A 25,138-nucleotide genomic window follows, 5' to 3' on the forward strand; every position below is an offset into this window, starting at 1 on the left:
TCCTGACCCACATTGAGAGAGAGAGAGATGGGGGGGATTGTTTTCATTCTTTTGCAGACCATCTCTCCTGTGAGCAGTCTTTATGTAAACACACATTCTGTCTTTCTCTTTCATGTGTGACAGACACACACACACACTTTCTAACTTCACGTTTTCCTTTTCTTGAATTGTTGTTCTGAATTGAGTGTTGTGGAATGTATTTGGGTGTGTATGTATGAATGAAGCTTGCGGGGCCTGTAAGAGTGTGTGTGTGTGCGTGGAGCTAGCGGGGCCTGTAAGATGTGTGTGTGTGTGTGTGTGTCTGCGTGCGTGTGTGTGCAAGATGGGCCTCTCATGCCCTTATGGTCCTCACAGACGGCGGGTGGTAACAAGAGGAGGATGACATCATCTCAGCTGCATGATTTTTCCACAAAGCGTATGAGTGGAAAGGCTAAAATAACATTGATGTGTGTGTGTGTGTGTGGAGACACATCCGTGAGTTTGTGCACACACTTGCTGCAGCATTATTAATAAAATCGGGATGCTCACGTTGCCCATCGGCTCAATGGCTCTTTGTCAGACATGTGTAATGTATGTCACATGCTGTTGGAAATGCCTAGTGTGTCGAGTTAAACTCGGTCTGGGAAGTTAATGTCCGTGTGTATGTGTGTGATGTTTGTGTGTGTGAGTGAGTTTGTGTTAATGGTCTACTCCCAGGGGTCTTGTGACTGCTTTTTGTGACCTCTTCTTACAATGGCACTTTCTGTGCGACCACAGCAGGGCCTGTCTCCTGCTCTGTCATTCCATTCTGGGATGGGGTGAAGGGGAGAGATGGGGCTATCCTGGCTGAAGGCCAAATGCCGACTCCCTCCCGTCAGGTTCAGGAACTTCAGCGATACATGCACACCCTGGATGAGACATGCCATAGTCACTAACTTGCTAGCGTACTGGAAGACCGTCTCTTAAATTCCTTATCGGCAGTGACATCGCTCTGACCTGCGACAGACTGAATGGAAGTCACAGACTCTAGAGGGCCCAGTGTAACGATACCCAGCTGGTATAGCTGCGCGGTATGTACGTTAAGTAAAACCTCCCTCCCCGACGCCTTAAGAGATGTGCTAGGAAGAGATGCTAGCACCTATGGGTTTGAGCTCCTTAAGAGACGTGCTAGGAAGAGATGCTAGCACCTGTGGGTTTGAGCTCCTTAAGAGACGTGCTAGGAAGAGATGCTAGCACCTGTGGGTTTGAGCTCCTTAAGAGACGTGCTAGGAAGAGATGCTAGCACCTGTGGGTTTTGGCTCCCTTGCTAGCGCGCCCGCCTCCCAATCCGACGGTGCTGCAAGTTGCAGGTTCGAGCCCGGCCAGATGCAGGGCTTAACTGCGCGGTCGTTCAAACATGACGCTGTAACACTAGCGCCTGAAGGTATTCCGACAGCAGCTATCAGAGTCCCTGAGGCTTGTGTTCCAGACAGGGATTAAGCTCTGGGTCAGGACTACACAAGGGTCTCCCTGACTGATCTGCCTTCCTAGTGGCCTCTGCCCCCCAACTCTGCTCTCAGATGAAACTTAATCTTCCAGGAAACTGGACGCAGAGAGCACACCCACCCGCACATATGTCCACACGGACACTCGGGGGAGTTCTTTTGGGTCAGAGCTTTGAAAGGCCTGTGAAAAGACTCATAACTTTAGGTCATGTGGCGGCAGGGTTTTTTGTTTTCACGCGCGTCATTGAAACCAGTGTTTTACGTGGTATGCGTGTATGTGCTAAGGCAGAAAGGGCTAAGAGGATCATGCATAATTAGGGGAAGCACAGCCATTGGAGCAAGGCTGCCAACATCTGCCCAGGCCATTTCATTTAGCCACAGTTCACGAGCTGAGTCCACTGCCTTTATTGGACTTTTACATGATGCTCTCACTGCAATGGGTAATTAACATGCAATAGTACAGTTCCATTCTGGGCCATAAGCCATCTGGTGGCTTTTAGAAGTGTTGTTGACTGAAGGATGCATGTAGAATGAATTGTATTATTTTTTAAAGGCAAAAAAAAAAAAAAAAAAAAAAGGGGAAAAGTGTGTCAGAGGATTCCCTTCCCGGAATGGCATGGATGAGAGAGAGAGAGAGAGAGAGAGAGAGAGAGAGGGAGGGAGAGAGAGAGAGGGAGGGGAGAGGGGAGGAGAGGGAGAGGGAGAGGGAGGGAGAGGGGAGAGAGGGAGGGAGAGAGAGAGAGGGAGAGGGAGAGGGAGGGAGAGGGAGAGGGAGACAGGTTCTGTTATCTTAATCTGATGCCCTAATCTGCATTTCTTCCACTTTCTTCCCCCAGATTATTTGTCATAGGCTATAAATACATCAATTATTTTAAATACTTTTGGCCAAAGCTACCATTAAGAATTAATACCATTGTGAATTAACCCACTTCATTGTGTGTGTGTGTTACTGCAGGATGAAGAGGAGGAGATTAAGCTGGAGATTAACATGCTGAAGAAGTACTCCCATCACAGAAACATTGCCACCTACTATGGAGCTTTCATCAAGAAGAGTCCACCTGGGAATGATGACCAGCTTTGGGTAGGACACACACACACACACACACACTCTGTGCCTTTTTCAGTGGCTGCAGTTAGTTTTGCTCACATCTACCCCGATATCTCTGTTTGGTTTCACGTGTGTGCAGCTGGTGATGGAGTTCTGTGGAGCTGGCTCCATCACAGACCTGGTGAAGAACACAAAGGGAAACACACTCAAGGAGGACTGGATCGCATATATCTCCAGAGAGATCCTCAGGGTGTGTACAACACGCACGCGCGCACACACACACACACAAAATCATGTGCATTCATAGACACCTTGGCACAATTTTCATTTTTAAAGTCACGATTCCATTTACTATTAATGCATTCCTTATGTCGTTTGCTTTTTTTGGCCTTTTCCTATTCTCTGGGTCTTTTATTTTGAAACCGTTCCAACCGCGAGGTTGTAAACAAAACAAACATTAAACATAGACGTGAACGTAGTGAAATGAAACAATACAGAATGATAATTTGAATGTTTCAGCACACTCAGAGAGACCCAAGATTATTGTTCATGGAATATGCACTTATCAATGTGCATTTTATGCCTTAAAGTAAACTTGGACTGTATCTAGATCATCTTTGCACTTGCACTCGTCCTCATGTTACTCTCTCTTCTAAACGTCGCTGTCTCTGCCTGTCTGCTCCGGCTCAGGGCTTGGCCCATCTGCATGCTCACCATGTCATCCATCGAGATATAAAGGGCCAAAACGTCCTGCTGACGGAGAATGCGGAGGTCAAGCTGGGTAAGAAGCCTTCCTGTCCTGTGGGAATGAACATGGCATTAGTGTTTGATTTTGAAATCACACAGACACAGCCGTGTTTCCCACATAATTGAATTCTATTTGTGGTGGTAGGTTTGCAAAATTAACTTGAATGCAACAGTTTTTAACAAATTGGCACAGCATGGTTATGATGCTAACCAGATTTAAGCACAATATAGTACATCCTGGAAAATCATTGTGTGGTGGTCAATTTTGAAATTGTGGTGGGCCGCCACAAATTAGTCAATGTATGGGAGACACAGACACCTGAATAGCCATGTGGTCCCCGTTTGGTGAGATATAGGAACCAATAACTGATTTACATATTTAGTAAAACTGTGAAATCATGTTGATCTCCTGGTATTTCTCACTTTTAATAATAATGGTAATTGTTGTTAAAATATAAAGAAGAATTTTCTTGTATGTGTGCATGCAAATCCTTATTGTGTGTGTGTGTGCACGCAGTGGACTTCGGTGTGAGCGCCCAACTGGACAGAACAGTGGGCAGAAGGAACACCTTCATTGGCACACCCTACTGGATGGCACCAGAAGTCATCGCCTGCGATGAGAACCCCGACGCCACATACGACTACAGGGTATGCACACACACACTCACAGTAGCGATGAGAACCCCGACGCCACATATGACTACAGGGTATGCACACACACACTCACAGTAGCGATGAGAACCCCGACGCCACATACTGTACGACTACAGGGTATGCACACACACACTCACAGTAGCGATGAGAACCCCGACGCCACATATGACTACAGGGTATGCACACACACTCACAGTAGCACACAGGCACATTAGGGAAAATAATCACGGTTACGCAGGATACGTGTGTGTGTGTGTGTGTGTGTGTGTGTGTGTGTGTGTGTGTGTAGTGTAGTGTAGTGTTTTACTATTCTCTGTCTCCTCAGAGTGACCTGTGGTCCTGTGGCATCACAGCTATTGAGATGGCTGAAGGGGCCCCACGTAAGTGCTACTGTTGACTTGTTTTGTCCTTTAAATACCCAAATTCCTTCTCTTCGCCCTACTGCTGTGTCTGAGCTTTTGTGACTTCTATGTCTGGTTGTCTCTCGCTCTCTTTCTTTCTCTCCCCCTCTCTCATTCTCTCTCTCCCTCTTCTATCCCCCTCCCTCCCTCTCTCTCTCTCTCTCTTTCTTTCTTTCTTTCTTTCTTTCTCATCCAGTAGATAACTTCTTATTTGTTTCTCTTTGTCTCTTCCATTTTGTTATTCACCTCAAGCAAGGGACTGAATTCCTACTTTGTCTCATTACTGATGGATTCAGCATGTTCTTCAGATCTAAATCTGTGTGTGTGTATGCCTTTGGCCTTTGCCCTTGCAGCGCTGTGTGACATGCATCCCATGCGAGCCCTGTTCCTCATTCCCAGAAACCCTCCTCCGAGACTCAAGTCCAAGAAATGGTGAGTCAAAGATGAGCACTCCTGCAACGACAGCCATTAGTAACTCCCACCAGTAACTCCCTCAAAGCCTCTCTGAGATCAGCATGCAGTGCTCAAGCCATTGTTTAATACCTGTGTTTTTGTCAGTTGTCGTCAGTATTTATTTCACTAGCAAATTCCACACAGCCTCTTCTCTTTACCTTAGGGAGCGATGCTCTTGTTTAAATGAATAGCAAGGAACATGGGAATTCCCAGTATGTTACTTGTTTAAATGAATAGCAAGGAACATGGGAATTCCCAGTATGTTACTTGTTTAAATGAATAGCAAGGAACATGGGAATTCCCAGTATGTTACGACTACTTCAGGCAAGTTGAGGCTTTTTTATCCAAAGCGGAAAAAAAAGTGAGCAGTCTGGAGTGCAGCTAAGACATGTTAGTGCAGTAGTAGGTGCTACTCACATAGAACAGAATGGCAGTTCAAGCTAAGTTAAGGGAACGCATGGAGAGGAGTGGTGGTCAGGATGGAGAAGAGTGAGAGGAGTGATGAGTCAGGATGGAGAGGAGTGAGAGGAGTGATGAGTCAGGATGGAGAGGAGTGAGAGGAGTGATGAGTCAGGATGGAGAAGAGTGAGAGGAGTGATGAGTCAGGATGGAGAAGAGTGAGAGGAGTGGTGGTCAGGATGGAGAAGAGTGAGAGGAGTGATGAGTCAGGATGGAGAAGAGTGAGAGGAGTGGTGGTCAGGATGGAGAAGAGTGAGAGGAGTGATGAGTCAGGATGGAGAAGAGTGAGAGGAGTGGTGGTCAGGATGGAGAAGAGTGAGAGGAGTGATGAGTCAGGATGGAGAGGAGGGTGGTGGTGTGAAGGTGTGGTTAGCTCCTCAGCCCTAGTTGCAGTTGTGTGTGTTGCCCGTGTGAATTCCAGTTGTGTGTGTGTGTGTGTATGTTGCCCGTTTGCATGCCCGCTGGCCTGGCATCTGGGGCACATCTGGTCTGGTCTGACCGGCCGTCCCGGGCTGAGATGGGCACAAGACAGAGCGTTTCCATGCCGACCTCATACCTGAGCTCTGACTCTCCTCCACACATCAAAGCAGCTGCTCAGAGTTTCCATGATATCAGCTCAGCAACCAGTCCCCACAATACCGGCCACAATACCGGCTTTCTCTCTCTCTCTTTCTTTCTTTCTTTCTTTCTTTCTTTCTTTCTTTCTTTCTTTCTCTCTCTCTCTTGCTCTCTCTCTTTCTCTCTCTTGCTCTCTCTCGCTCTCTCTCTCCCTCTCTCTGTCTTTCTCTCCTCTTTCTTTCCCTCTCTCCCTGTCTCTCCCTTTCTTTCTTTCTTTCTTTCTTTCTTTCTTTCTTTCTCTCTCTCTCTTGCTCTCTCTCTTTCTCTCTCTTGCTCTCTCTCGCTCTCTCTCTCCCTCTCTCTGTCTTTCTCTCCCTCTTTCTTTCTCTCTCCCTGTCTCTCCCTCACGCTCTCTCTCTCGCTCTCTCTCTCCCTCCTTTCTGTCTCTCTCTTTCTTTTGCTCTTTCTCTCTTTCGCTTGGTTTCTTCCTTTTATTCTCTCTCTCTCCCTCCTTTCTCTCTCTCTCTCTCTCTCTCTCTCTCTCTCTCTCTCTCTCTCTCTCTCTCTCTCTCTCTCTCTCCCACAGATACATATCCACATGTGTCCCACCCCAGACCCATGAGCCCCCCGCTCCCAGTGCCCTGTGGTCACTCAGACCCCTGTCCTGTCACCTTTTATCTCTCTCTCAGGTCTAAGAAGTTCTTCAGCTTCATCGAGGGCTGCCTGGTGAAGAACTACACTCAGCGGCCGCCCACGGACCAGCTGCTGAAGCACCCCTTCATCCGGGACCAGCCCAACGAGAGGCAGGTGCGCATCCAGCTCAAAGACCACATCGACCGCACGCGCAAGAAGAGAGGGGAGAAGGGTGAGTGGCTGACACGTGCACAATTCCACACACATCACACGTGCACAATTCCACACACATCACACACATCACACACACAATTCCACACACATCACACAAACAATTCCACACACATCACACAAACAATTCCACACACATCACACGTGCACAATTCCACACACATCACACGTGCACAATTCCACACACATCACACAAATCACACAAACAATTACACACACACACACACGCACACACACATGCACACACACACATCACACAAACAATTACACACACACACACATCACACAAACAATTACACACACACACACATACATGCACACACACATACATGCACACACATCACACATACATGCACACACTCCCCTAAAAGGCCAAGCTGACCGCAGGGAAACAGATGGGTGTGTGAGAGGCCCCCGTGAACACACACACACTCAAACAAAGCTCTCCTCTGCACACACACACACACTCAAACAGAGCTCTTCTCTGCACACACACACTCAAACAGAGCTCTCCTCTGCACACACACACACTCAAACAGAGCTCTTCTCTGCACACACACACACACTCAAACAGAGCTCTCCTCTGCACACACACACACTCAAACAGAGCTCTTCTCTGCACACACACACACTCAAACAAAGCTCTCCTCTGCACACACATACACTCAAACAGAGCTCTTCTCTGCACACACACACACACACACTCAAACAGAGCTCTTCTCTGCTCCTCATTTTCTCTTGTGCTCCCAGATGAGACTGAGTACGAGTACAGTGGCAGTGAGGAGGAAGAGGAGGATCCCCCTGAAGCAGAGGGAGAGCCCAGGTACCCCATACCAATTAAATCAATTATGTTGTTACAAATTATTTCACTGATATTGATTAATGTAGCACTGAATGAAGCAGCTTACTCTTAGACTGCAGCCCAGTCTGTTGTGGGTTAAGTATACCCTGACAGAGTGACTTCACTTAATGTGTGTGTGTGCGTGTGTGTGTGTGTGTGCGTGTGTGTGTAGCTCGATTGTTAATGTGCCGGGGGAGTCGACCCTGCGGAGGGACTTCATCCGGCTGCAGCAGGAGAACAAGGAGCGCTCAGAGGCGCTGAGACGCCAGCAACTCCTGCAGGAGCAGCAGCTCCGCGAGCAGGAGGAGTACAAGCGCCAACTACTGGCCGAACGGCAGAAGCGCATCGAGCAGCAGAAGGAGCAGAGGAGACGGCTTGAGGAGGTGTGTGTGTGTGTGGTGTGCTGTTGGCTATAGGGCACTAAGGCCTACAGTAGGTGCTGAAGGAAAGAAGCAACCAGCCAACTAGTAGGAACAACCAGCCTAATTAATAGGAAAGCAAGCAACCAGCATAACTAATAGGAAAATACATGAACATTGAGCGTTAATGGGTCAAGTTTAGTGTGTTGCAAGTGATGAACCGCAAAAAACACTTTATTCTGAAGAAGAATTTTTAAAAATGAATCAAATAAAACAATGTTATTACACGGCTCTTCACAATAGTTCTAGCGGTCATTGTTTTCGACTGACCGCTGTTAATGGCAACGTTTGTGCTCCTAATGCAGATCTTTCATATCACCCCGCAACTACTGGAGCTTCATTAAAAAGTGAAAAGCAGATGGTTAATCAGCTGTGTTCTAAAGAATGTTTGATTCAAGTTCAGTTCGTGTGTTGTTGCGAACTATTTGTTTCTCAGCAAAAACCACGATGAACGGTAACAAATAGGCTATAGTCTAGGCTATGTAAACCCTGGTTACTACTGTATGCCAATCAAATCAGATTATATTCAGAACTACAGTCAAGTAAATGGGAGCATAAGAACATGTCTGGACATGCCAGCAGGTGTGTGTGTGTCTGAAACACAGACACTTTTGGTAATGCCTGCTGTCATAAGCTTGTTTTCTTTTGTCAGACTGAAAGGCAACAATCCCGCATTGAATAGGTGCAATTATCTTACTTACCGTACCATTTTATCACAGATGATCGTTGCCTAACCCATACACATTAGAATACCCGTCTCTCTGAGAAGTAATGTTCCAAAGAGCAACAAATGAGCGTGTGAGATGTGGCAATGTGCTCACTCCTGCCCCCTGCTGGTGTACCACAGCAACAGCGGCGTGAACGGGAGATGCGGAGGCAGCAGGAACGGGAGCAGAGGAGGCGCGAGCAGGAGGAGAAGAGGCGCATGGAGGAGATGGAGAGGAGGCGCAAGGAGGAGGACGACCGCAGGAGAGCCGAAGAGGAGAAGAGGAGGAACGACCGCGAGCAGGTGCGTGCGCCACCACAGGTACGCCACGAGCAGGTGCGTGCGCCACCACAGGTACACCATGGGCAAAACTTCTGTGGGACTAGACGGGGCAGCTGGGCATCTTGTCCTGTTGGATGTATAAAAAATTCTAAAAGTGGATAAAGTAAATATTATGAACATAATTTAGACTACGGACATTTCCAAACATTTATTTTTATGCCATACTCTTTTATGCCATACTGTCTTTTCCCTAATATGTGTCTACATTGTTATGTTTTGCGTGACTTCGCCCCTCTGTTGTCCTCCATGTTTGGTGTGTGAGTAAGGTTAGTGGTCTCTCTCTTTCTACAGGAGTATATCCGACGTCAGCTGGAGGAAGAGCAGCGGCACCTGGAGATCCTGCAGCAGCAGCTTCTCCATGAGCAGGCCATGCTACTGGTACGGACTCGTCCCTCACGCTCACACTCGTCCGGTCTTCTCCCCCCCTACTCTCTGTTGTGTCTTTCTCTAGCCTTCTCTGGGAGGCTCAACTCTCTTCTAAGCGTGGGAAACTGTGTGCTGAGTGTGTGAACAAGAATCTTACCTGGGAGGTTAGGCCCTGGCTTTGTGCTAGTGAAGTGTACATGAAGATGTAAGTGAAAGCAGATTTTCCTTGGCATCTAGCCAAAATAACTATTCCCCCCCCCCAGGTCAAGAATTGAGGTAATGAGGTCATCAGGAAATGACTTTTGGGCCAAGCGGAGGTGTCCCACCGTGCCTGCTGGCTGTGTGTTATTGTTCTCCAGGATAAGTCCACTGTAAGAAAAGGCTAGTTTGGAGACATGAGGGAATGCAGAGACCCAGGAAAGAAACTAAGACCTTGACCCTGTGACCCCTTGACCTTGACTCCACTCCGCCCTGCCTCACTGACCTTTTCTCCCCAGTCAGACCTTCTAGTTATGGAATTTGGATCCTCTGCCTTAGACACCCAGGTCTCATGTGAAGCGTAGACTGAAGCTGAGATTAGACTTGAAGTGTGTTGACGTGTTGGTTCCCTTTTAAGGAGTCTATTTTATAGTGCAGAAAGAAAAATAATTTATTTGATCCAGACAAGTCATCTTTTTGTACCTTTTTGATTTCTCATCTTTCTTCTTTATAACCCTTTGTTTTGTTTTATGTTATGTCTTTTTCTCAGGCAACAAAACCCTATCTGTTTTAACCCAACCTGTTTCTCACAGTACTACACCCAAATATCCAGTAATAGCTGAAGTTAAATGAAAGATTTGAATACTCTTTCACTTTTGAGATGTGTTCTCTTCGTAAAAGCAAAAACAATCTTTCAAGCTTTCATCACTCAAATCTTTCACCATGAAAATGCATGATACTAGAGAGAGTATCTTGATTGCTGTCTGCCCTAAAAAGCCCATCTCCAGTGGTCTCCATGTTATTCTTGTGGTGGCGCCCCCTATGGGCTGACTGCTAGTGCTGCGCTCCTCCCTGTACTCCAGGAGTTCAAGTGGAAGGAGCTGGAGGAGCAGCGTAAGGCGGAGCGTCTGAAGAGGCAGCTGCGTCAGGAGCAGGCCTACCTGCTCTCCCTCCAGCAGCAGCAGCAGCAGCCACCAACGCAGCCGCCAACGCAACCGGGCCACGACTGGACCAGAACTCCCGTCACCCGTCTCAAAGATGCGCCCCGACCCCCACAGTCCAATCCCCCAGACGACGCTAGCCTGCCCCCGACCCAGACCCAGACTCAGCCCCCTCTGGCCGAGCAGGCCAAAGCATTAGAGCGACGTCCCTCCTGGGAGCCCTGTCTCCCGCAGATAGCGCCCCCTGTTGGTGCAGATGCCCCGCTAGTGGAGCTGTCGGTGGACGAGGCGATGGGCGAGGCGATGGGCGAGTCCCCGGGTCACGTTGGCACAGAGCCCAGTCCCACACCGCAGGAGCCGCCAGACAGGGCCGCGATGCCCCTACAGACCCCACCCATGAGAGCTCAACAAGCCCACCTCCGCCCCGGCCCAGCGGAGAGGTGAACCACCCCCCTCTCAAAAGACACCCGCTGCCTGCTGCTTCTGGCTGCTCATGTGAAATCACCCCTCCGTTTGGCTGCCGGTTTGGCTCCGCAGTTTGTCTCCTGGTTTGGCCAAATCAGTGGTTGTGTGAGCAGAAGGGTTTTGGTTTTATTTATTATTTATTTATTTATTTATTTATTTTTATTTTTGCGGTATTGTTACTTTATGTACAGTTTTCCATATTGTTTTATGTGTTTCTTTTTACATAATATCCATTTTACATTTATGTTTCATAAATCAGGCCAAGGTGAACCTAGTGTATTCAACAATAAATAATAGAATCCTCAATAGGTGTCTAGAAATGGCAAAGCGCAAACAGTAGGTTTGCAATTGAATTAGTAGCTTTGGGACGTTTGAAACCCACATCTCTCACAACCATCAGTCTGAAAGTGACAGAAGAGACCATGAGAGGTCTTCCTGTGTGCCTCTAATGCTGAATGTTTGCCTCTCCTCCACAGATACTAAACCCTCTCCAGATGAAACATCTCGTCAACTCTAATTAATGTTACGCTTCTTGAAATAATGATAGACAGTGGATGATATTCAAATCAATAATATACAAATGACAGTAATATAGCCTTTCACATAACATTATTTTTGTTTGGTGTTGGATGAGTTTTAATTCCTGGTAGCAAAGTCCCCGAAACATGGTCGGAATTAACATGTTAGTGGTTTACCCCCAGTCATGCAAACAGGGGTTTCATCATCTCATGATCTCTACTTCCCCATTTGGTTATACTAAATGTGTCTCCATCCTGTCTAGTGTCCCTGTAGTATTCATGTTGTAGTCAGTCAGGAGTTGGGCTACAAATAGCTTGTTGCTTTGTCATTTTAGTTTTCTTTTAAACTTAATTACGCTTTTTAGTTGAATTTTTATGTCGATTAACACCCCTGACCTTGTAGAGTATATGATTTGGGATTCTGTGTTAGTAACCAATGTGTTAATATCTCACAAATCCAAAATTGATCTAACAATGTTATAGATGTAATTAACCACAAAAATGTGCCTTTAATGGTAAAAAAACATGTTCCTACTTAATCAGGCTGCACGTTGGAGCTGTTTGGCCTAAAGTAGCGTGTCTGTTGGGTCCACTTGATGTTTCATCTGTAGAGTTCTGTTGCGTCTTTAACACGTCCCGACTATTCCTGTGTTTGTCAGGCATGGAGTCGTGTCATGGAGTCTGTATGTTATGTGTGTTTTCTGCATTGTCTCGAGCCATTTACCTGATGAAAAATATGCAGATGGCCATCCACTTGAGCACGAATAACACACACACACACACACACACACACACACACACACTATACTGGGCCAGTAGTTTCAGCCAAGTTTAGAGACCACTGTGAGGGAACAGTGACACCACTTGGCTCGAGTGCAAGCCACAAACCCTTTCCTAAACGAGAATGAAACTTCCAGCGTATGTCGTCGACTTTCTCGTCCTGGTGGCTGTCCTGCGTCCGAGCCTGGTGTTTTGACATGGAGCATGGCATGGACTGGCTGTCCTGCGTCCCAGCCTGGTGTTTTGACATGGAGCATGGCATGGACTGGCTGTCCTGCGTCCGAGCCTGGTGTTTTGACATGGAGCATGGCATGGACTGGCTCCCCGTCTCCTCGTCCTTCTCCGTGTTCTCTCTCGTCTGGCCCGTCCTCCTCTCCCAGATCCTCAGTGTTCCTTGTGTCTCTTTCCCCCCCCTGTCCAGCAGGACGATCGCTTCCGAAAGACCGCGCAGGGCTCCCCCCAGACCGCCCCACCCAAGCAGCCCCCTGTCCCGCCTCGCTCCGAGCCCTTCTCAAACGGGAACTCCGAGGTCATGCACAGGCCTATGGAACCACAGGTAACCAGGGCAACCCCTCATCCCATCTTATGTTGGTCCCCGAAGTGTCTTTTACTGTGTTTGTCTCTACCTGTTTCCCCTCTATACCCTCCACTAAGCCTTACTTCCTAGGTTGGTGTTTCCCCTCTATACCCTCCACTAAGCCTTACTTAGGTTGGTGTTTCCATGTAATATCAGAACTGAGATTATTGACATTTAGCCAGAATTGGCATAGTCAGATAAATGATAATTTCGACAATGGGTTGTAAACTCAACTAGTTTATAGCGATCTACCAGGCAAATAACCTTTAGCTGTGGGTTATTTTGTGTTAGTCTGATTCTCCTCTATAGCTCGACGAGCCTTGATAGCCTCCCTCTTCACTAAAGCACTTCCTCACCGCCAGCTGCATGATGTGGCCGTCACAGTCTTGTTATCTTCTCTTATCCCGCCCACTCTCTCCTGGATCATTTCTGAGCTGTTTCTCAGCACACTGATACCTTTCAAGCCCTTGTGCTTCATACAACTGAGTATGCAAATGTCTCTTTGTGTAACCTCTGTGAAGCATGTTTTGGTACATTCTGGTGTCTTGTATGTCTGTTGAAATTCCATACATGCATCACCTCTCTTCCTTTGTGTGTGTGTGTGTGTGTGTGTGTGTGTGTCTGGTGCGTGGTGCGTGTGTATGGTTTGTGTCCATACATGCATCACCTCTCTTCCTTTGTGTGTGTGTGTGTGTGTGTGTGTGTGTGTGTGTGTGTGTGTGTGTGTGTCTGGTGCGTGTGTATGGTTTGTGTCCATACATGTATCACCTCTCTTCCTCTGTGTGTGTGTTCATGCTGTGTCTCTCTGTCTGCACCCCCCACACACACTCCCCCTCCCTCTCCTCCATTTTGTTCTCTCCCTGTCCGGAAGGTGCAGTGGTCCCAGCTGGCCGCTCTAAAGAGCAACGCCGCTCCCCCTGTCTCTCGCTCGCACTCGTTCAGCGACCCTATCCCCAGTCTGTCTCACCTCCACCTGCGCTCTCAGGAGCCCCACCACCCCGGCCAGCACCACCAGCAGCACCACCCTGCCCGCACTGACCTCCCGCAGCCCCCCCACGCCCCCCAGCCTCCCCTGGGCCAGGAGGAGGTGCCTCCGAGGGTAAGCAGAGCTGCTGCACTGCTGGAGGGCCCACGCCGTCTCCCGCCACTGGAGGGCTCTCTCTCTCTCTCTCTCTCTCTCTCTCTCTCTCTCTCTCTCTCTCTCTCTCTCTCTCTCTCTCTCTCTCTCTCTCTCTCTCTCTCTCTCTCTCTCTCTCTCTCTCTCTCTCTCTCGGTGGGGCCACAGTGGCGCCATCTAGTGGAAGGGTATTAGTTGGGCTTTCCCTTAGTTTCAGACATGGTAGCATGTGTTAAACAGTATGGTGGCACTGCAGCACCCCTAGTGTTAAACAGTATGGTATTACTGCAGCACCCCTAGTGTTAAACAGTATGGTGGCACTGCAGCACCCCTAGTGTTAAACAGGGGCGCGTTTCCCAAAACCATAGTTGCTAACAAAGTTAGCAACTTTGTTGGTTGCCATGCAAATTCCCATTGCCTAGGTTAGCAACTATGGTTTTGGGAAACTCACCCCAGTATTGTAGCACTGCAGCACCCCTAGTGTTAAACAGTATGGTATTGCTGGTAGCTCTGGGAAGCATATAGGGTTACTCAGTGGCTCTATCTAGTGGAAGGGCTGCCCCCTAGTGTCAGACTGGTAGCACTGCAGTCAGCTAGTGTGTTGAATCATTTGGAAACCTGTTGGGATGGACCTGTCTTGGGCTGTTTGCTCTACTGTTTGTGGATTTCGATTTGGTTGTTGACTTTGTTCTCTCTTCCATTCTGTACAATTGCGCTAAAAATGGAAATGAATAAATACATGAAACTTACTACGGACTGAAAAAGAGAAGAATCTGCAGTTTTCAGCAGTATGCCTTGTTCTTAACTCTCCAGTCCCGATCTGTTATTACGGATGGTAGCTTGACCACAGATATGAGTAGTTCTAGAGGTAGTCCCCAGCCTGTTGCATTCCAGTGACGTTGTCGTTGACAAAATCTCTGAAAAGCACGTAATCTGCTTAAGGCTGCGCTGTTTTGGCTTTAAGTGTCTGTTCAGGTTTGAGCTCGTATTTCGTGTTTGAGCTCATGTTTCTGTTTCTCTTCTGAATGCTCACTCCTACCTCCCTCCTCACACGTCACCCTCTCCCTCTTAACATTAGCCAGTAGTTTCTAATCATGCTGCGTCAAGTCTTATCCAGCCACTTTAGTGTGATCAGACAGAATATGGATGGGGAAAAGATTAGTGTTCAAGTTACAAATATTTCAGATGTCATTGTAATTTGGGTTAACACTTCCTTCTGTAGCTCAGAGAATGTGCTGTTGTGAAGTACAGTATTGAAATTGTGTGATGGACTCTCCTTGGCCATCGCTAGTCACTAACTCATTTCCCTCTTGGGAGCTGAGGGTCTCTGTTAGCTAGATGGGGTCTTTATGCCTCACCTATCTCTTCATTGTTATGTATTGGAACTAACGTGTGTGTGTGTATATCTGGAAGGTTCCTGTGCGGACCACGTCCAGATCTCCAGTGCTGTCACGTAGAGACTCGCCTCACCAGGGCGGCCAGCACCCCAACCAATCAGGACAGAGGACCACTGGAAGGTACCGGAACAGTTCCTTGATTCTTTTCTGAAAGGGTGGGCTGTACTGTTTTCTTAAACGGCATTGCATTGCGTTTTGAAAATGTCATGTAATTTACCAGTGATCTTACTATTCAGAGTGTAGGGTTCACCCAGTCTGAGTTGTGTATTTATTTGCGTTTGTCCTCTAAGATATTTGGGAATGTTGAAGTCTCATGTGTGGAGCAGGAGGAGGCAACATGTTGTCGTTCATACCACTGTGTGCAGGAGATCTGTTATCTAGCTGCAATAAGAAATTAACCGTGTCTGTTTGCGTGTGTGTGTGTGTGTGCGCGCGCGTGTGTGTGTGTGTGCGCGCTTCTGTGTGTGCGTGTGTGTGTGTGTGTGTGCGTGTGTGTGTGTGGCGATGCGTGTGTGTGTCTTGTAGCGTCGCATGCGTGTGTGTCTTGTTGCGTGTGTGTGTGTGTAATGCTTGGTGTGTGTGTGTGTGGCATGGCGTGTGTGTGTGTAATGCGTGTGTGTGTGTGTGTTCTGTGTGAGTGTCGCGGCGTCTGTCTGTGTGTGTCTTGGCGATGTCTGTGTGTGTGTGTATGCGGCGTGTCTGTGTGTGTGTGTCTTGTGGCGTCTATTGTGTGTGCGTGCTGTGTGTCTGTGTGTGTGTGTGTGTGTGTGTGTGTGTGTGTGTGCGTGTGTGTGTGTGTGTCTTGTGTGTGTGTGTGTGTGTGTGCGTGCGTGTGTGTGTGTGTGTGCGTGCGTGTGTGTGTGTGTGTGCGCGTGTGTGTGTGTGTGCGTGTGTGTGTGTGTGTGTGCGTCTGTGTGAGTGTGCGCGCGTCTGTGTGTGTGCGCGTGTCTGTGTGTGTGTGTGCGCGTGTCTGTGTGTGTGTGTGCGCGCGCGTCTGTGTGTGTGTGTGTGTGTGCGTCTGTGTGTGTGTGTGTGTGTGTGTGTGTGTGTGTGTGTGTGTGTGTGTGTGTAGCAGTGCGGAGCCCCGGCTGCTATGGGAGCGTGTGGAGAAGTTGGCCCCTCGGCCGGGCAGTGGCAGCTCCTCTGGCTCGGCCAGCTCCCAGACCGCTCACAATAGCTCAGGAGACAAGTTCAGAGCACGCTGTGAGTGTTACACTACTAATACACACACACACACACACACACACACACACACACACACACACACTCTCTCTCTCTCGTCTGTCTGTCTGTCTGTCTGTCTCTCTGTCTGTCTGTCTGTCTCATAAAGACACACTCTTACTCATATATCCATGTGTGCACACACACACCAGTGTTTCCCACAGAATTGAATTCTATTTGTGGTGGTTGGTTTGCAGAATTAACTTGAATGCAACAGTTTTTAACAAATTAGCGCAGCGTGGTTATGATGCTAACCAGATTTAAGCACAATTTAGCACAACCTGGAAAATCATTGTGTGGTGGTCAATGTTGATATTGTGGTGGGCCGCCACAAATAAGTCAATGTATGGGAAACATTGCGCACACACACACACACACACACACACACACTCACACACTCTCTCTCTCTCTTAAGCACTCGCCACACTCTCTCATGAAGACACATTCTAACTAATGAATCCATATGATCATCACTTTTACACTAATACACAGATACACACTTTCTCTCTCCCTCATGAAGACACACTCTTACTTGTGAAACGTATACCTCCTCCTCTTCTTGTCATGTTAAAGACCCTGTGTGTAATTTTGGTCTGTCTCTGTGTGTAGCGTCCTCCAAGTCTGAGGGTTCTCCCATGCAGCGTCCAGAGCATGCTGGGAAGAAGACTGAGGAGAAGAAGGACTTCGTCCGACCCACTCGCCCGGCGGTGAGTTTCTAAACTAAATTAATTTCCCCATTAATATCAACACAATAGAACAGCTCTAGTTAAGGGTAGGAGTCCTGGATGAAGGAAATAACTAGTATTAGACAATGACAAAAAATACTGTATGTCTAACTTTATTTATGACTATGTGACATGATGTCCTCTGATTAGTATAATGCATATTGTGTGCTCATTAAAAGCCCATTAAAAACAGCCAAGAGCTGAGTAACTAGTTTATGAGCATTTGTGGGATGTCTTTCCTTAACCACAGCCAAGACTGCCTGACATGTGTTTCTTGTGTCATGTTTGCGTGTGTGGATGCCCATCGACCGGTATCGCTGTGTATTTATTTCCTGTAGGGGGATGTGGTAAGCTTGTTTGAACAGAGGACATTATATTTATATATATATGCACTGCCTCTTGAGAGGCACCATAGAAATTCTCCTACTGCATGATCAACAGTTAGCCAGGCTTGTGATGGCCTCCTTCCCCATATCACTGATCCATTCCCTGCACATCCACTGGCTACTCAGGCTTTGTGGTTGCTCGCTGAGACCTTATGTGGTGATTGGCGGCTCTAGAGCCCCGACACACCTCACCTGCACTGCATGACCTCATTCAACGTTCACGGAAACCAGACCTCAGTCAGACAGGTTCTGATCATCTCACTCCAGACGAGTACTGTCAAATTTCATGATTCATTCTGTCATTTAAAAATGGTATTTTTAATGAAACTTGCTCGTGACGAGTGTATTTCTGTACATGCGGACTTAAAATATCTGCAACGAAGCTGTCTGCACTGCTCATGGAATGCTCATCTATTAAGGCACCAACCTGCTAGATTGGATAGTCACATTTGATATAGATTGAGAATGTCACATTCGAATGCCACAAGTGGTAGGCTGGGGACAAGTTGGAAACAATAAGCATTCCATTGCACAAATACAACTGTAACAGTGTGACCCTGCCAAGGCCATGTTCACCAGCCAATGCTTATCTAATGTCTGAATGCTCAGCTGTGCAAACTGCTCCTCCTGGTGTGCATGCGTGTATGTGTGTGTGTGTGTGTGTGTGTGCACGTGCGCTAATGCTTTGGTGTCACACCGTTGATATTTGACCTTCTCCGTGTCTGCGGCGTCCAGGACCTGACGGCGCTGGCGAAGGAGCTGCGAGCGGTGGAGGACGTGCGGCCGCCTCACAAGGTGACCGTGACCGACTACTCCTCCTCCAGCGAGGACTCGGCCACCAGCGAGGAGGAGGAGGTCGACCAGGACCCCGGCGACGAGTCGACGTCCGGCACGGAGGACTCCAGGGCTGGGTACGTCTCCCGCCCACCGCACTGCCCCGCTCTGTAGCGTCCATCGCTCCACTCTCCATTCCATTACAACAACGAGTCACCAGTTGCGCTCTATAGACCCTTTCTAGAGAGTTCCATTATCAGCATCATAGTTGGCCCCACAAGGCTCCCGTTTTAACATTCCATATGTTATCTTAATGCAGAGGAAGTAGATTGGGGCCCAAATAGAACGTTCAAGCATTGTTTTTGTTTTTATTGTTGAAAGGGTCTAGAGAGGAAAAACCATCAGTGGTCTTCTCTGTGGACATAGTTCCATGCTCGTTTTGTACTAGTTTGAATATTTGAGACACAGTAGGACTTGGGTAGGGTTGGGTTCACCAAGGAAGGGTCTGTGGCTGCATCTTAGTCATTAATAAATGGAGCAGGAGAAAATCATTTCTATTGGCTGCTCCTGTTGAAACGCATGTTCTCTTCTCTTTGTAGGTCCTCCAAGCTCAGTAATGGTGAGACAGAATCTGTGAAGACCATGATTGTTCACGACGAGACTGAGAGTGACCCTGCCACCACACCCTGCAAAGATGGCACTTTAATTGTCCGACAGGTAACTGCTCACATCCTTGGTCACTTGGTCTGTTGAATTAATGTCCTTTTATTTTAGTTCATTGTTCACCAGTCTCATGTTTTGCCATTTTGTTCATTCATTTCAAACTTCTGTTTGTATCTCATTTGTAGATTTATCTCATTGTTGTTTTGTTTGACATTGCTGTTCAACCCATTTCTCCTTAGAAAGCACTAGAACCATTTGATTTGGATCCACAACATAAGAGATGGTGCAACTCAGAGTAGATTCTTCTATTTATCTCCAAATAAGGGCCCTGCCATGCCTCACGGCAACACAACGCTGGTCATATTTCAGCACTAACCAAAACATTGTTGTAAAACCTACTGAAGCCTTGGACCACATTAGTCCCTAGAGATTTCTTTCTCTTTATTTCTCTTTCTGCCTCAATTACGGCTTTATTAAGCATTCAGACAACAACTAATTGGGACCAGTGGGGGACGCTTGAGCTGCAGCTGAATAGGAGCTAGCTCAGGCAGGTTTCGGTCCCGTAGCTGTGGTGCGGCCCAGGTCTGGTCAGGCTCCGGGCCAAGTCCGGGCCAGGCTCTGGTTCCAGCACCTCCTGGTTCCACTGGGCCCTGGTTCAGAGCTGCTGTGTGACTCTTCTTGATTCCAGAGCGCGAGCGAGCTCAAGCGGCTGGCTGCGGCCGCCGGCGCCGGTTCTCCCGGGGCTCCGGGCCTGAGCGGCTCGCCTCACGAGCGCAACGGCTACGCGGGCCGCGCCCACCTCCTGCCCGACCTCCTGCAGCAGAGCCACCACTCCCCCAACTCCTCCTCCATGGCCTCCAGCTCCCCCTCCTCCTCCAGCCACGCCAGCCTCTCCATGTCCCCTCTCGCCCCCCTGGATAAGCTGGCTGCCGGCGAGGTATGTCCCCCTGTGCGTGCCGTAGTGACCCCCCTCTCCCTTTCCACCTTCCGCTGCACGGGATGGGTCTTTTCTGGCTAACTGTGTGTGTCCTGTAGCTGCTGGTCTAGGACCAGCTGCAGTCACCTCCCTAACCCTAATCTATCTTGAGCTACAAACATGGAAGCTGACCTCAGATCAGTGGCTTTGGGGTGAAACGGCTTTTTCCTTCTGGCTTTCTGCTCTTGCCTCTGTCTGTTGCTGCTACACTTAACCACCACTCCGCGAGACGTTAGACCAGATGGACTGGGCAGGGGTCCACTGGGGCTGTACTCTCTGCTTGCCCACTGCATCTCTGGGGACGCTAGACTTTGATAGACTTGGAAGAGCTGAAGTATAAACAAGTTAGCTATCTGTGTAATGTGAAGAATCTTAAGACTCTGTGTCTTTGAATTCTGTGTGCGCATTAGTTTGACACTGCTGAAGAATAGAGCTGGAGCAGTACTAGGAAACATTAGTGTGTGTGTGTTAAAACGATTTGCCTGTAATTCCTACCCACCATTTTATCAGCTTGTGGCACATGCTCTGGTGGAAATGAATGGCTGAACTAACCACCGCTTTTCTAACTTTAGAAGTCAACTCAATCCATTTGAGTGCTTTCTTTTAATATCCCGTCGTTGTTCAGCATGCCATTCCATCAATGGAATCCATGGTCCCCATTTCCGCTTGGGGGACCGAATGGACAGATGAAGGGCGATGGAGAGGAGGAGTGTAGGAATGGACAGATGAGGGGCGAGGGAGAGGAGGAGTGTAGGAATGGACAGATGAGGGGCGATGGAGAGGAGGAGTGTAGGAATGGACAGATGAGGAGCGAGGGAGAGGAGGAGTGTAGGAATGGACAGATGAGGGGCGATGGAGAAGAGGAGTGTAGGAATGGACAGATGAGGAGCGATGGAGAGGAGGAGTGTAGGAATGGACAGATGAGGGGCGATGGAGAGGAGGAGTGTAGGAATGGCGGTGTGATCTTGTGAAGCTGGTCTTGAAGGGGTCAAGTGTCAGTATCAGTGGGCCGGGCCAGAGCAGAGCGGCAGATTACACTGCTGTTTCACAGAGTGGCATTATCATCAGGGTGATGTCAGCGCGAGTGGCATTATCATCAGGGTGATGTCAGCGCGAGTGGCATTATCATCAGGGTGATGTCAGCGCGAGTGGGTTTATCATCAGGGTGATGTCAGCGCGAGTGGGTTTATCATCAGGGTGATGTCAGCGCGAGTGGGTTTATCATCAGGGTGATGTCAGCGCGAGTGGCATTATCATCAGGGTGATGTCAGCGCGAGTGGCATTATCATCAGGGTGATGTCAGCGCGAGTGGCATTATCATCAGGGTGATGTCAGCGCGAGTGGCATTATCATCAGGGTGATGTCAGCGCGAGTGGCATTATCATCAGGGTGATGTCAGCGCGAGTGGCATTATCATCAGGGTGATGTCAGCGCGAGTGGGTTTATCATCAGGGTGATGTCAGCGCGAGTGGCATTATCATCAGGGTGATGTCAGCGCGAGTGGCATTATCATCAGGGGTGATGTCAGCCGAAGCGGCATTATCATCAGGGTGATGTCAGCCGAAAGTGGGTTTATCATCAGGGTGATGTCACGCCGAAAGTGGCATTATCATCAGGGGTGATGATCAGCCGAGCGGCATTATCATCAGGGCGACGTCATGTCGAAAGTGGCATTATCATCAGGGTGATGTCAGAGCGAGTGGCATTATCATCAGGGTGATGTCAGAGCGAGTGGGTTTATCATCAGGGTGATGTCAGAGCGAGTGGCATTATCATCAGGGTGATGTCAGAGCGAGTGGGTTTATCATCAGGGTGATGTCAGAGCGAGTGAAGGAATAAAACACAGAGAGAGGAAATGCAGCTCTCAGTTCTGACTAGGGGGATGGCCTGTTCTCCACAACAGTTCTGACCGGGCTGATGACCTGATGGCCTGTTCTCCACAACAGTTCTGACCATAACAGATTAGGCGGCTGGCTTTCTGAGCCCCTTTCATTTATGTCTTTACCTTTTATGTGTTTCATTACCTTATTCTCACATCTTTATTTAACACATCTTCCATGTTTGGGCCTCCTTTATCCTCACAACTCCTTTACATTTGTGTGTGTGTGGGCTCATTTGCTTTAGACTTCTAATTGCCAACCTAGTCTGTGCTTGTTTAGCAGTTTGTTAACGTCCCTATGGACGAGGATCGCCAGATTTGCGTTCACATTTGGGTTTAACAGATTTCAATGGTTCAGAATAAGAATTGTTAGGGGAGTCTATCGAAATAAAAAAAGCTATATAGTCCATTACAGTTCGAGGCCATCCATTACAACTGTGAGAGTGACAGTTCTGTTGCAGTATTAAAATAATAGTACATGATTATACATGACTATAACAGAAGTGACTGTTGGTCGTCCGGGAAGAGCTTGAGGCAAGTTGTCCAGGTGCACCCTCAGGTAAGAGGACTGACCTGTCCCCTGTGCGTTGCAGACCCAGTCGGCCAGTAACACTCTTCAGAAACACAAGTCCTCGTCCTCATTCACCCCCTTCATCGACCCGCGCCTGCTCCAGATCTCGCCCTCTGCTGCCGCCTCGCTCAACAACATGGGTGAGTTCGCTAGACACACACACACACACACACACACACACACACACACACACACACACACACACACACACACACACACACTGTTGAGTTTGCCTTGCTCAACAACATGGGTGAGTTCGCTAGGCACCTCACCGGTGTCCACACACAGGCCCCCACACACACACACACACACACACACACACTGTTGCACACCTTGCTCAACAACATGGGTGAGTTCGCTAGGCACCTCACCGGTGTCCACACACAGGCCCCCCCCCCCCCCCCACACACACACACACACTGTTGCACACCTTGCTCAACAACATGGGTGAGTTCGCTACGTCACCTCACCGGTGTCCACACGTTCAGGCCCTCAGTGGTGTCCAGTCGCAGGCCTCCTATGACTGACTGAAGCACTCTTGAGCTTTCACACAGCGCTCACTCTGTTTATGGGTGCTTTTAGGAGTGATTGGTTGTATTCAGTACTGGATGTGAGTCTTGGTCAAAGCTTTGAAAGCTCTTCTCTGACTTGGTGACCTTTTGACCCCTGCAGTTGGCTTTGTTGGTGACGTCCGACTCCCAGATCCTTCACGCAAGGGCTCCGTGGTCAACGTCAACCCGGTCAACACTCGCCCTCAGAGCGACACGCCCGAGATCCGCAAATACAAGAAGAGGTTCAACTCCGAGATCCTGTGTGCCGCACTGTGGGGTAAGTCCAAAACTCCTACACACACACAGACAACACACAGACGGACAAAACACACACATACATATGTTTACCTAATGTTTATTTTGTGCAGCGAGAGTAGCCTACTTGGGATTTTATGCTGCTACTTTTGTCAAGTATCTGTTCAAGTAGCATTGATGGGACAGTCACGTTTTTTCCTACACGGTATTATATGGAGAGAAAGCATTAGCATTTGAGTATTTTAATAGTCAGTTTAACAAAGAACTATTCTCAAGTAACTCTTTTGTAAATGGACTGAAGTTCGCTCTAAATATCTACGTTTACCGATTATGCTAACCGTTAACATCTCTATGGGACTTCTCATATACATTAGCCATAAGCTAACGCATTAGTTTCTACTGTAACTTGGAATGCTATAGTGCTCTTAAACAAAACATAGAAGGATATAACTGATATGTACTCTGTTGGTCTGCTTAGTTTTACAGTGAATCCTATGTAACGGTTTGAAAGGAACTTCAGCTTCAGACTTTCTCTTGGGAAACTGGGCCTATTCATCTTCTCTAATGTTCTCTAATGTCATTGCCACACACCCATGTGGGGGCAGAATTGGAAATGAGTCAGAGTGACAATGCATTGGTTGATTTGGTTAAAAAGTCACAGGTTAGGTTATTGGTTATTATTGTAATGATGCTATTCATAAATAATGAGCTGTAAAGTAACTCAGACTTTAACAAAAACATTTTTTAAAGGATATCGACTAATTATCGTTATCGTCAAAATCACAAAAAATATCGAGATATTATTTTTTGTCCATATCGCCCACCGCTAACGCACACAGACAGACAACACGCAGACAGACAGACAACACGCACACACACACACACACAGACAGACAGACAACACGCACACAGACAACACAGACATGTACGCTCGCTCTGACTCACTAAGACACAACCTGGACCCAAGACTAAGTCCAGCTGGCTCTTGCAGGCTTGGAACACACACACACACACAGACTCACATCTCACACACCTCCCTCTCTCTCTGTTGTAGGCGTGAACCTGCTGGTGGGCACAGAGTCTGGTCTGATGCTGTTGGACCGCAGTGGTCAGGGGAAGGTCTACCCCCTCATCAACCGACGACGCTTCCAGCAGATGGACGTGCTCGAGGGACTCAACGTCCTCGTAACCATCTCAGGTGAGGCCTCCTCGACCCTTTTTAGCCTACGCGCTGTTATCGCCATCAGGTCACCTCCTCGACCCTTTCTAGCCTACGCTCTGTTATCGTCATCAGGTCACCTCCTCGACCCTTTCTAGCCTACGCGTTGTTATCGTCATCAGGTCACCTCCTCGCCTCTCTGTAGCCCTACGCGCTGTCATCAGAGGTGCGTTCCAATTTGCCGAACAGTGGTGAACAGTTAAATTTGGTGTCAACATTCCATTTTAAACGGTAATTGCATTGTTACCTTTAACAAGCTCTCATCCAGTTCCACACTATGTTTTGCGGAGAACTACCTCCACGGACTGTTTGCGATTGGTCGTAAACGTTGGCTGAAAACTCAAGGCAAATGGAAAAACTGTTCGCAAACGTTGGCCTTATGTTTGCGAATTTGAACGCACCTCAGGTCACCTCCCCGCCTCTCTCTAGCTTACGCGCTGTCATCAGGTCACTGTCCTCGCCTCTCTCTAGCTTACGCGCTGTCATCAGGTCACCTCCTCGCCTCTCTCTAGCTTACGAGCTGTCATCAGGTCACTGTCCTCACCTCTCTCTAGCTTACGCGCTGTCATCAGGTCACTGTCCTCACCTCTCTCTAGCTTACGCG

The 25,138-nt window shown here is 48.2% G+C and overlaps 1 protein-coding gene across 21 annotated transcripts in view; it reads left to right on the top strand.

Moving 5' to 3' along the window:
* The window catches only part of LOC125288604 (mitogen-activated protein kinase kinase kinase kinase 4-like), a 58,400-nt gene that overhangs the window by 30,297 nt on the left and 2,965 nt on the right, over window positions 1–25,138 (top strand). Inside the window, exons 4-26 of one of the 21 annotated variants that reach the window (XM_048235099.1) lie at window positions 2,419–2,544; window positions 2,651–2,761; window positions 3,202–3,292; window positions 3,776–3,906; window positions 4,238–4,292; window positions 4,667–4,745; window positions 6,473–6,648; window positions 7,398–7,470; window positions 7,661–7,871; window positions 8,755–8,967; window positions 9,247–9,333; window positions 12,645–12,779; window positions 13,672–13,899; window positions 15,331–15,434; window positions 16,390–16,517; window positions 17,145–17,242; window positions 17,599–17,607; window positions 18,382–18,557; window positions 19,020–19,137; window positions 19,772–20,020; window positions 22,532–22,649; window positions 23,182–23,337; window positions 24,370–24,513. In XM_048235099.1, coding sequence (XP_048091056.1) covers window positions 2,419–2,544; window positions 2,651–2,761; window positions 3,202–3,292; window positions 3,776–3,906; window positions 4,238–4,292; window positions 4,667–4,745; window positions 6,473–6,648; window positions 7,398–7,470; window positions 7,661–7,871; window positions 8,755–8,967; window positions 9,247–9,333; window positions 12,645–12,779; window positions 13,672–13,899; window positions 15,331–15,434; window positions 16,390–16,517; window positions 17,145–17,242; window positions 17,599–17,607; window positions 18,382–18,557; window positions 19,020–19,137; window positions 19,772–20,020; window positions 22,532–22,649; window positions 23,182–23,337; window positions 24,370–24,513 — 3,016 coding nt within the window. Of the gene's footprint in view, window positions 1–2,418; window positions 2,545–2,650; window positions 2,762–3,201; window positions 3,293–3,775; window positions 3,907–4,237; window positions 4,293–4,666; window positions 4,746–6,472; window positions 6,649–7,397; window positions 7,471–7,660; window positions 7,872–8,754; window positions 8,968–9,246; window positions 9,363–9,558; window positions 9,598–12,644; window positions 12,780–13,607; window positions 13,900–15,330; window positions 15,435–16,386; window positions 16,518–17,144; window positions 17,243–17,598; window positions 17,608–18,381; window positions 18,558–19,019; window positions 19,138–19,771; window positions 20,021–22,531; window positions 22,650–23,181; window positions 23,338–24,369; window positions 24,514–25,138 lie in introns of all 21 variants that reach the window. The other 20 variants (XM_048235100.1, XM_048235097.1, XM_048235101.1 and 17 more) reach the window with 20 other exon arrangements.

The sequence above is a fragment of the Alosa alosa genome, chromosome 23, assembly GCF_017589495.1.
Source record: "Alosa alosa isolate M-15738 ecotype Scorff River chromosome 23, AALO_Geno_1.1, whole genome shotgun sequence".
Classification (NCBI taxonomy): Eukaryota; Metazoa; Chordata; class Actinopteri; order Clupeiformes; family Clupeidae; genus Alosa; species Alosa alosa.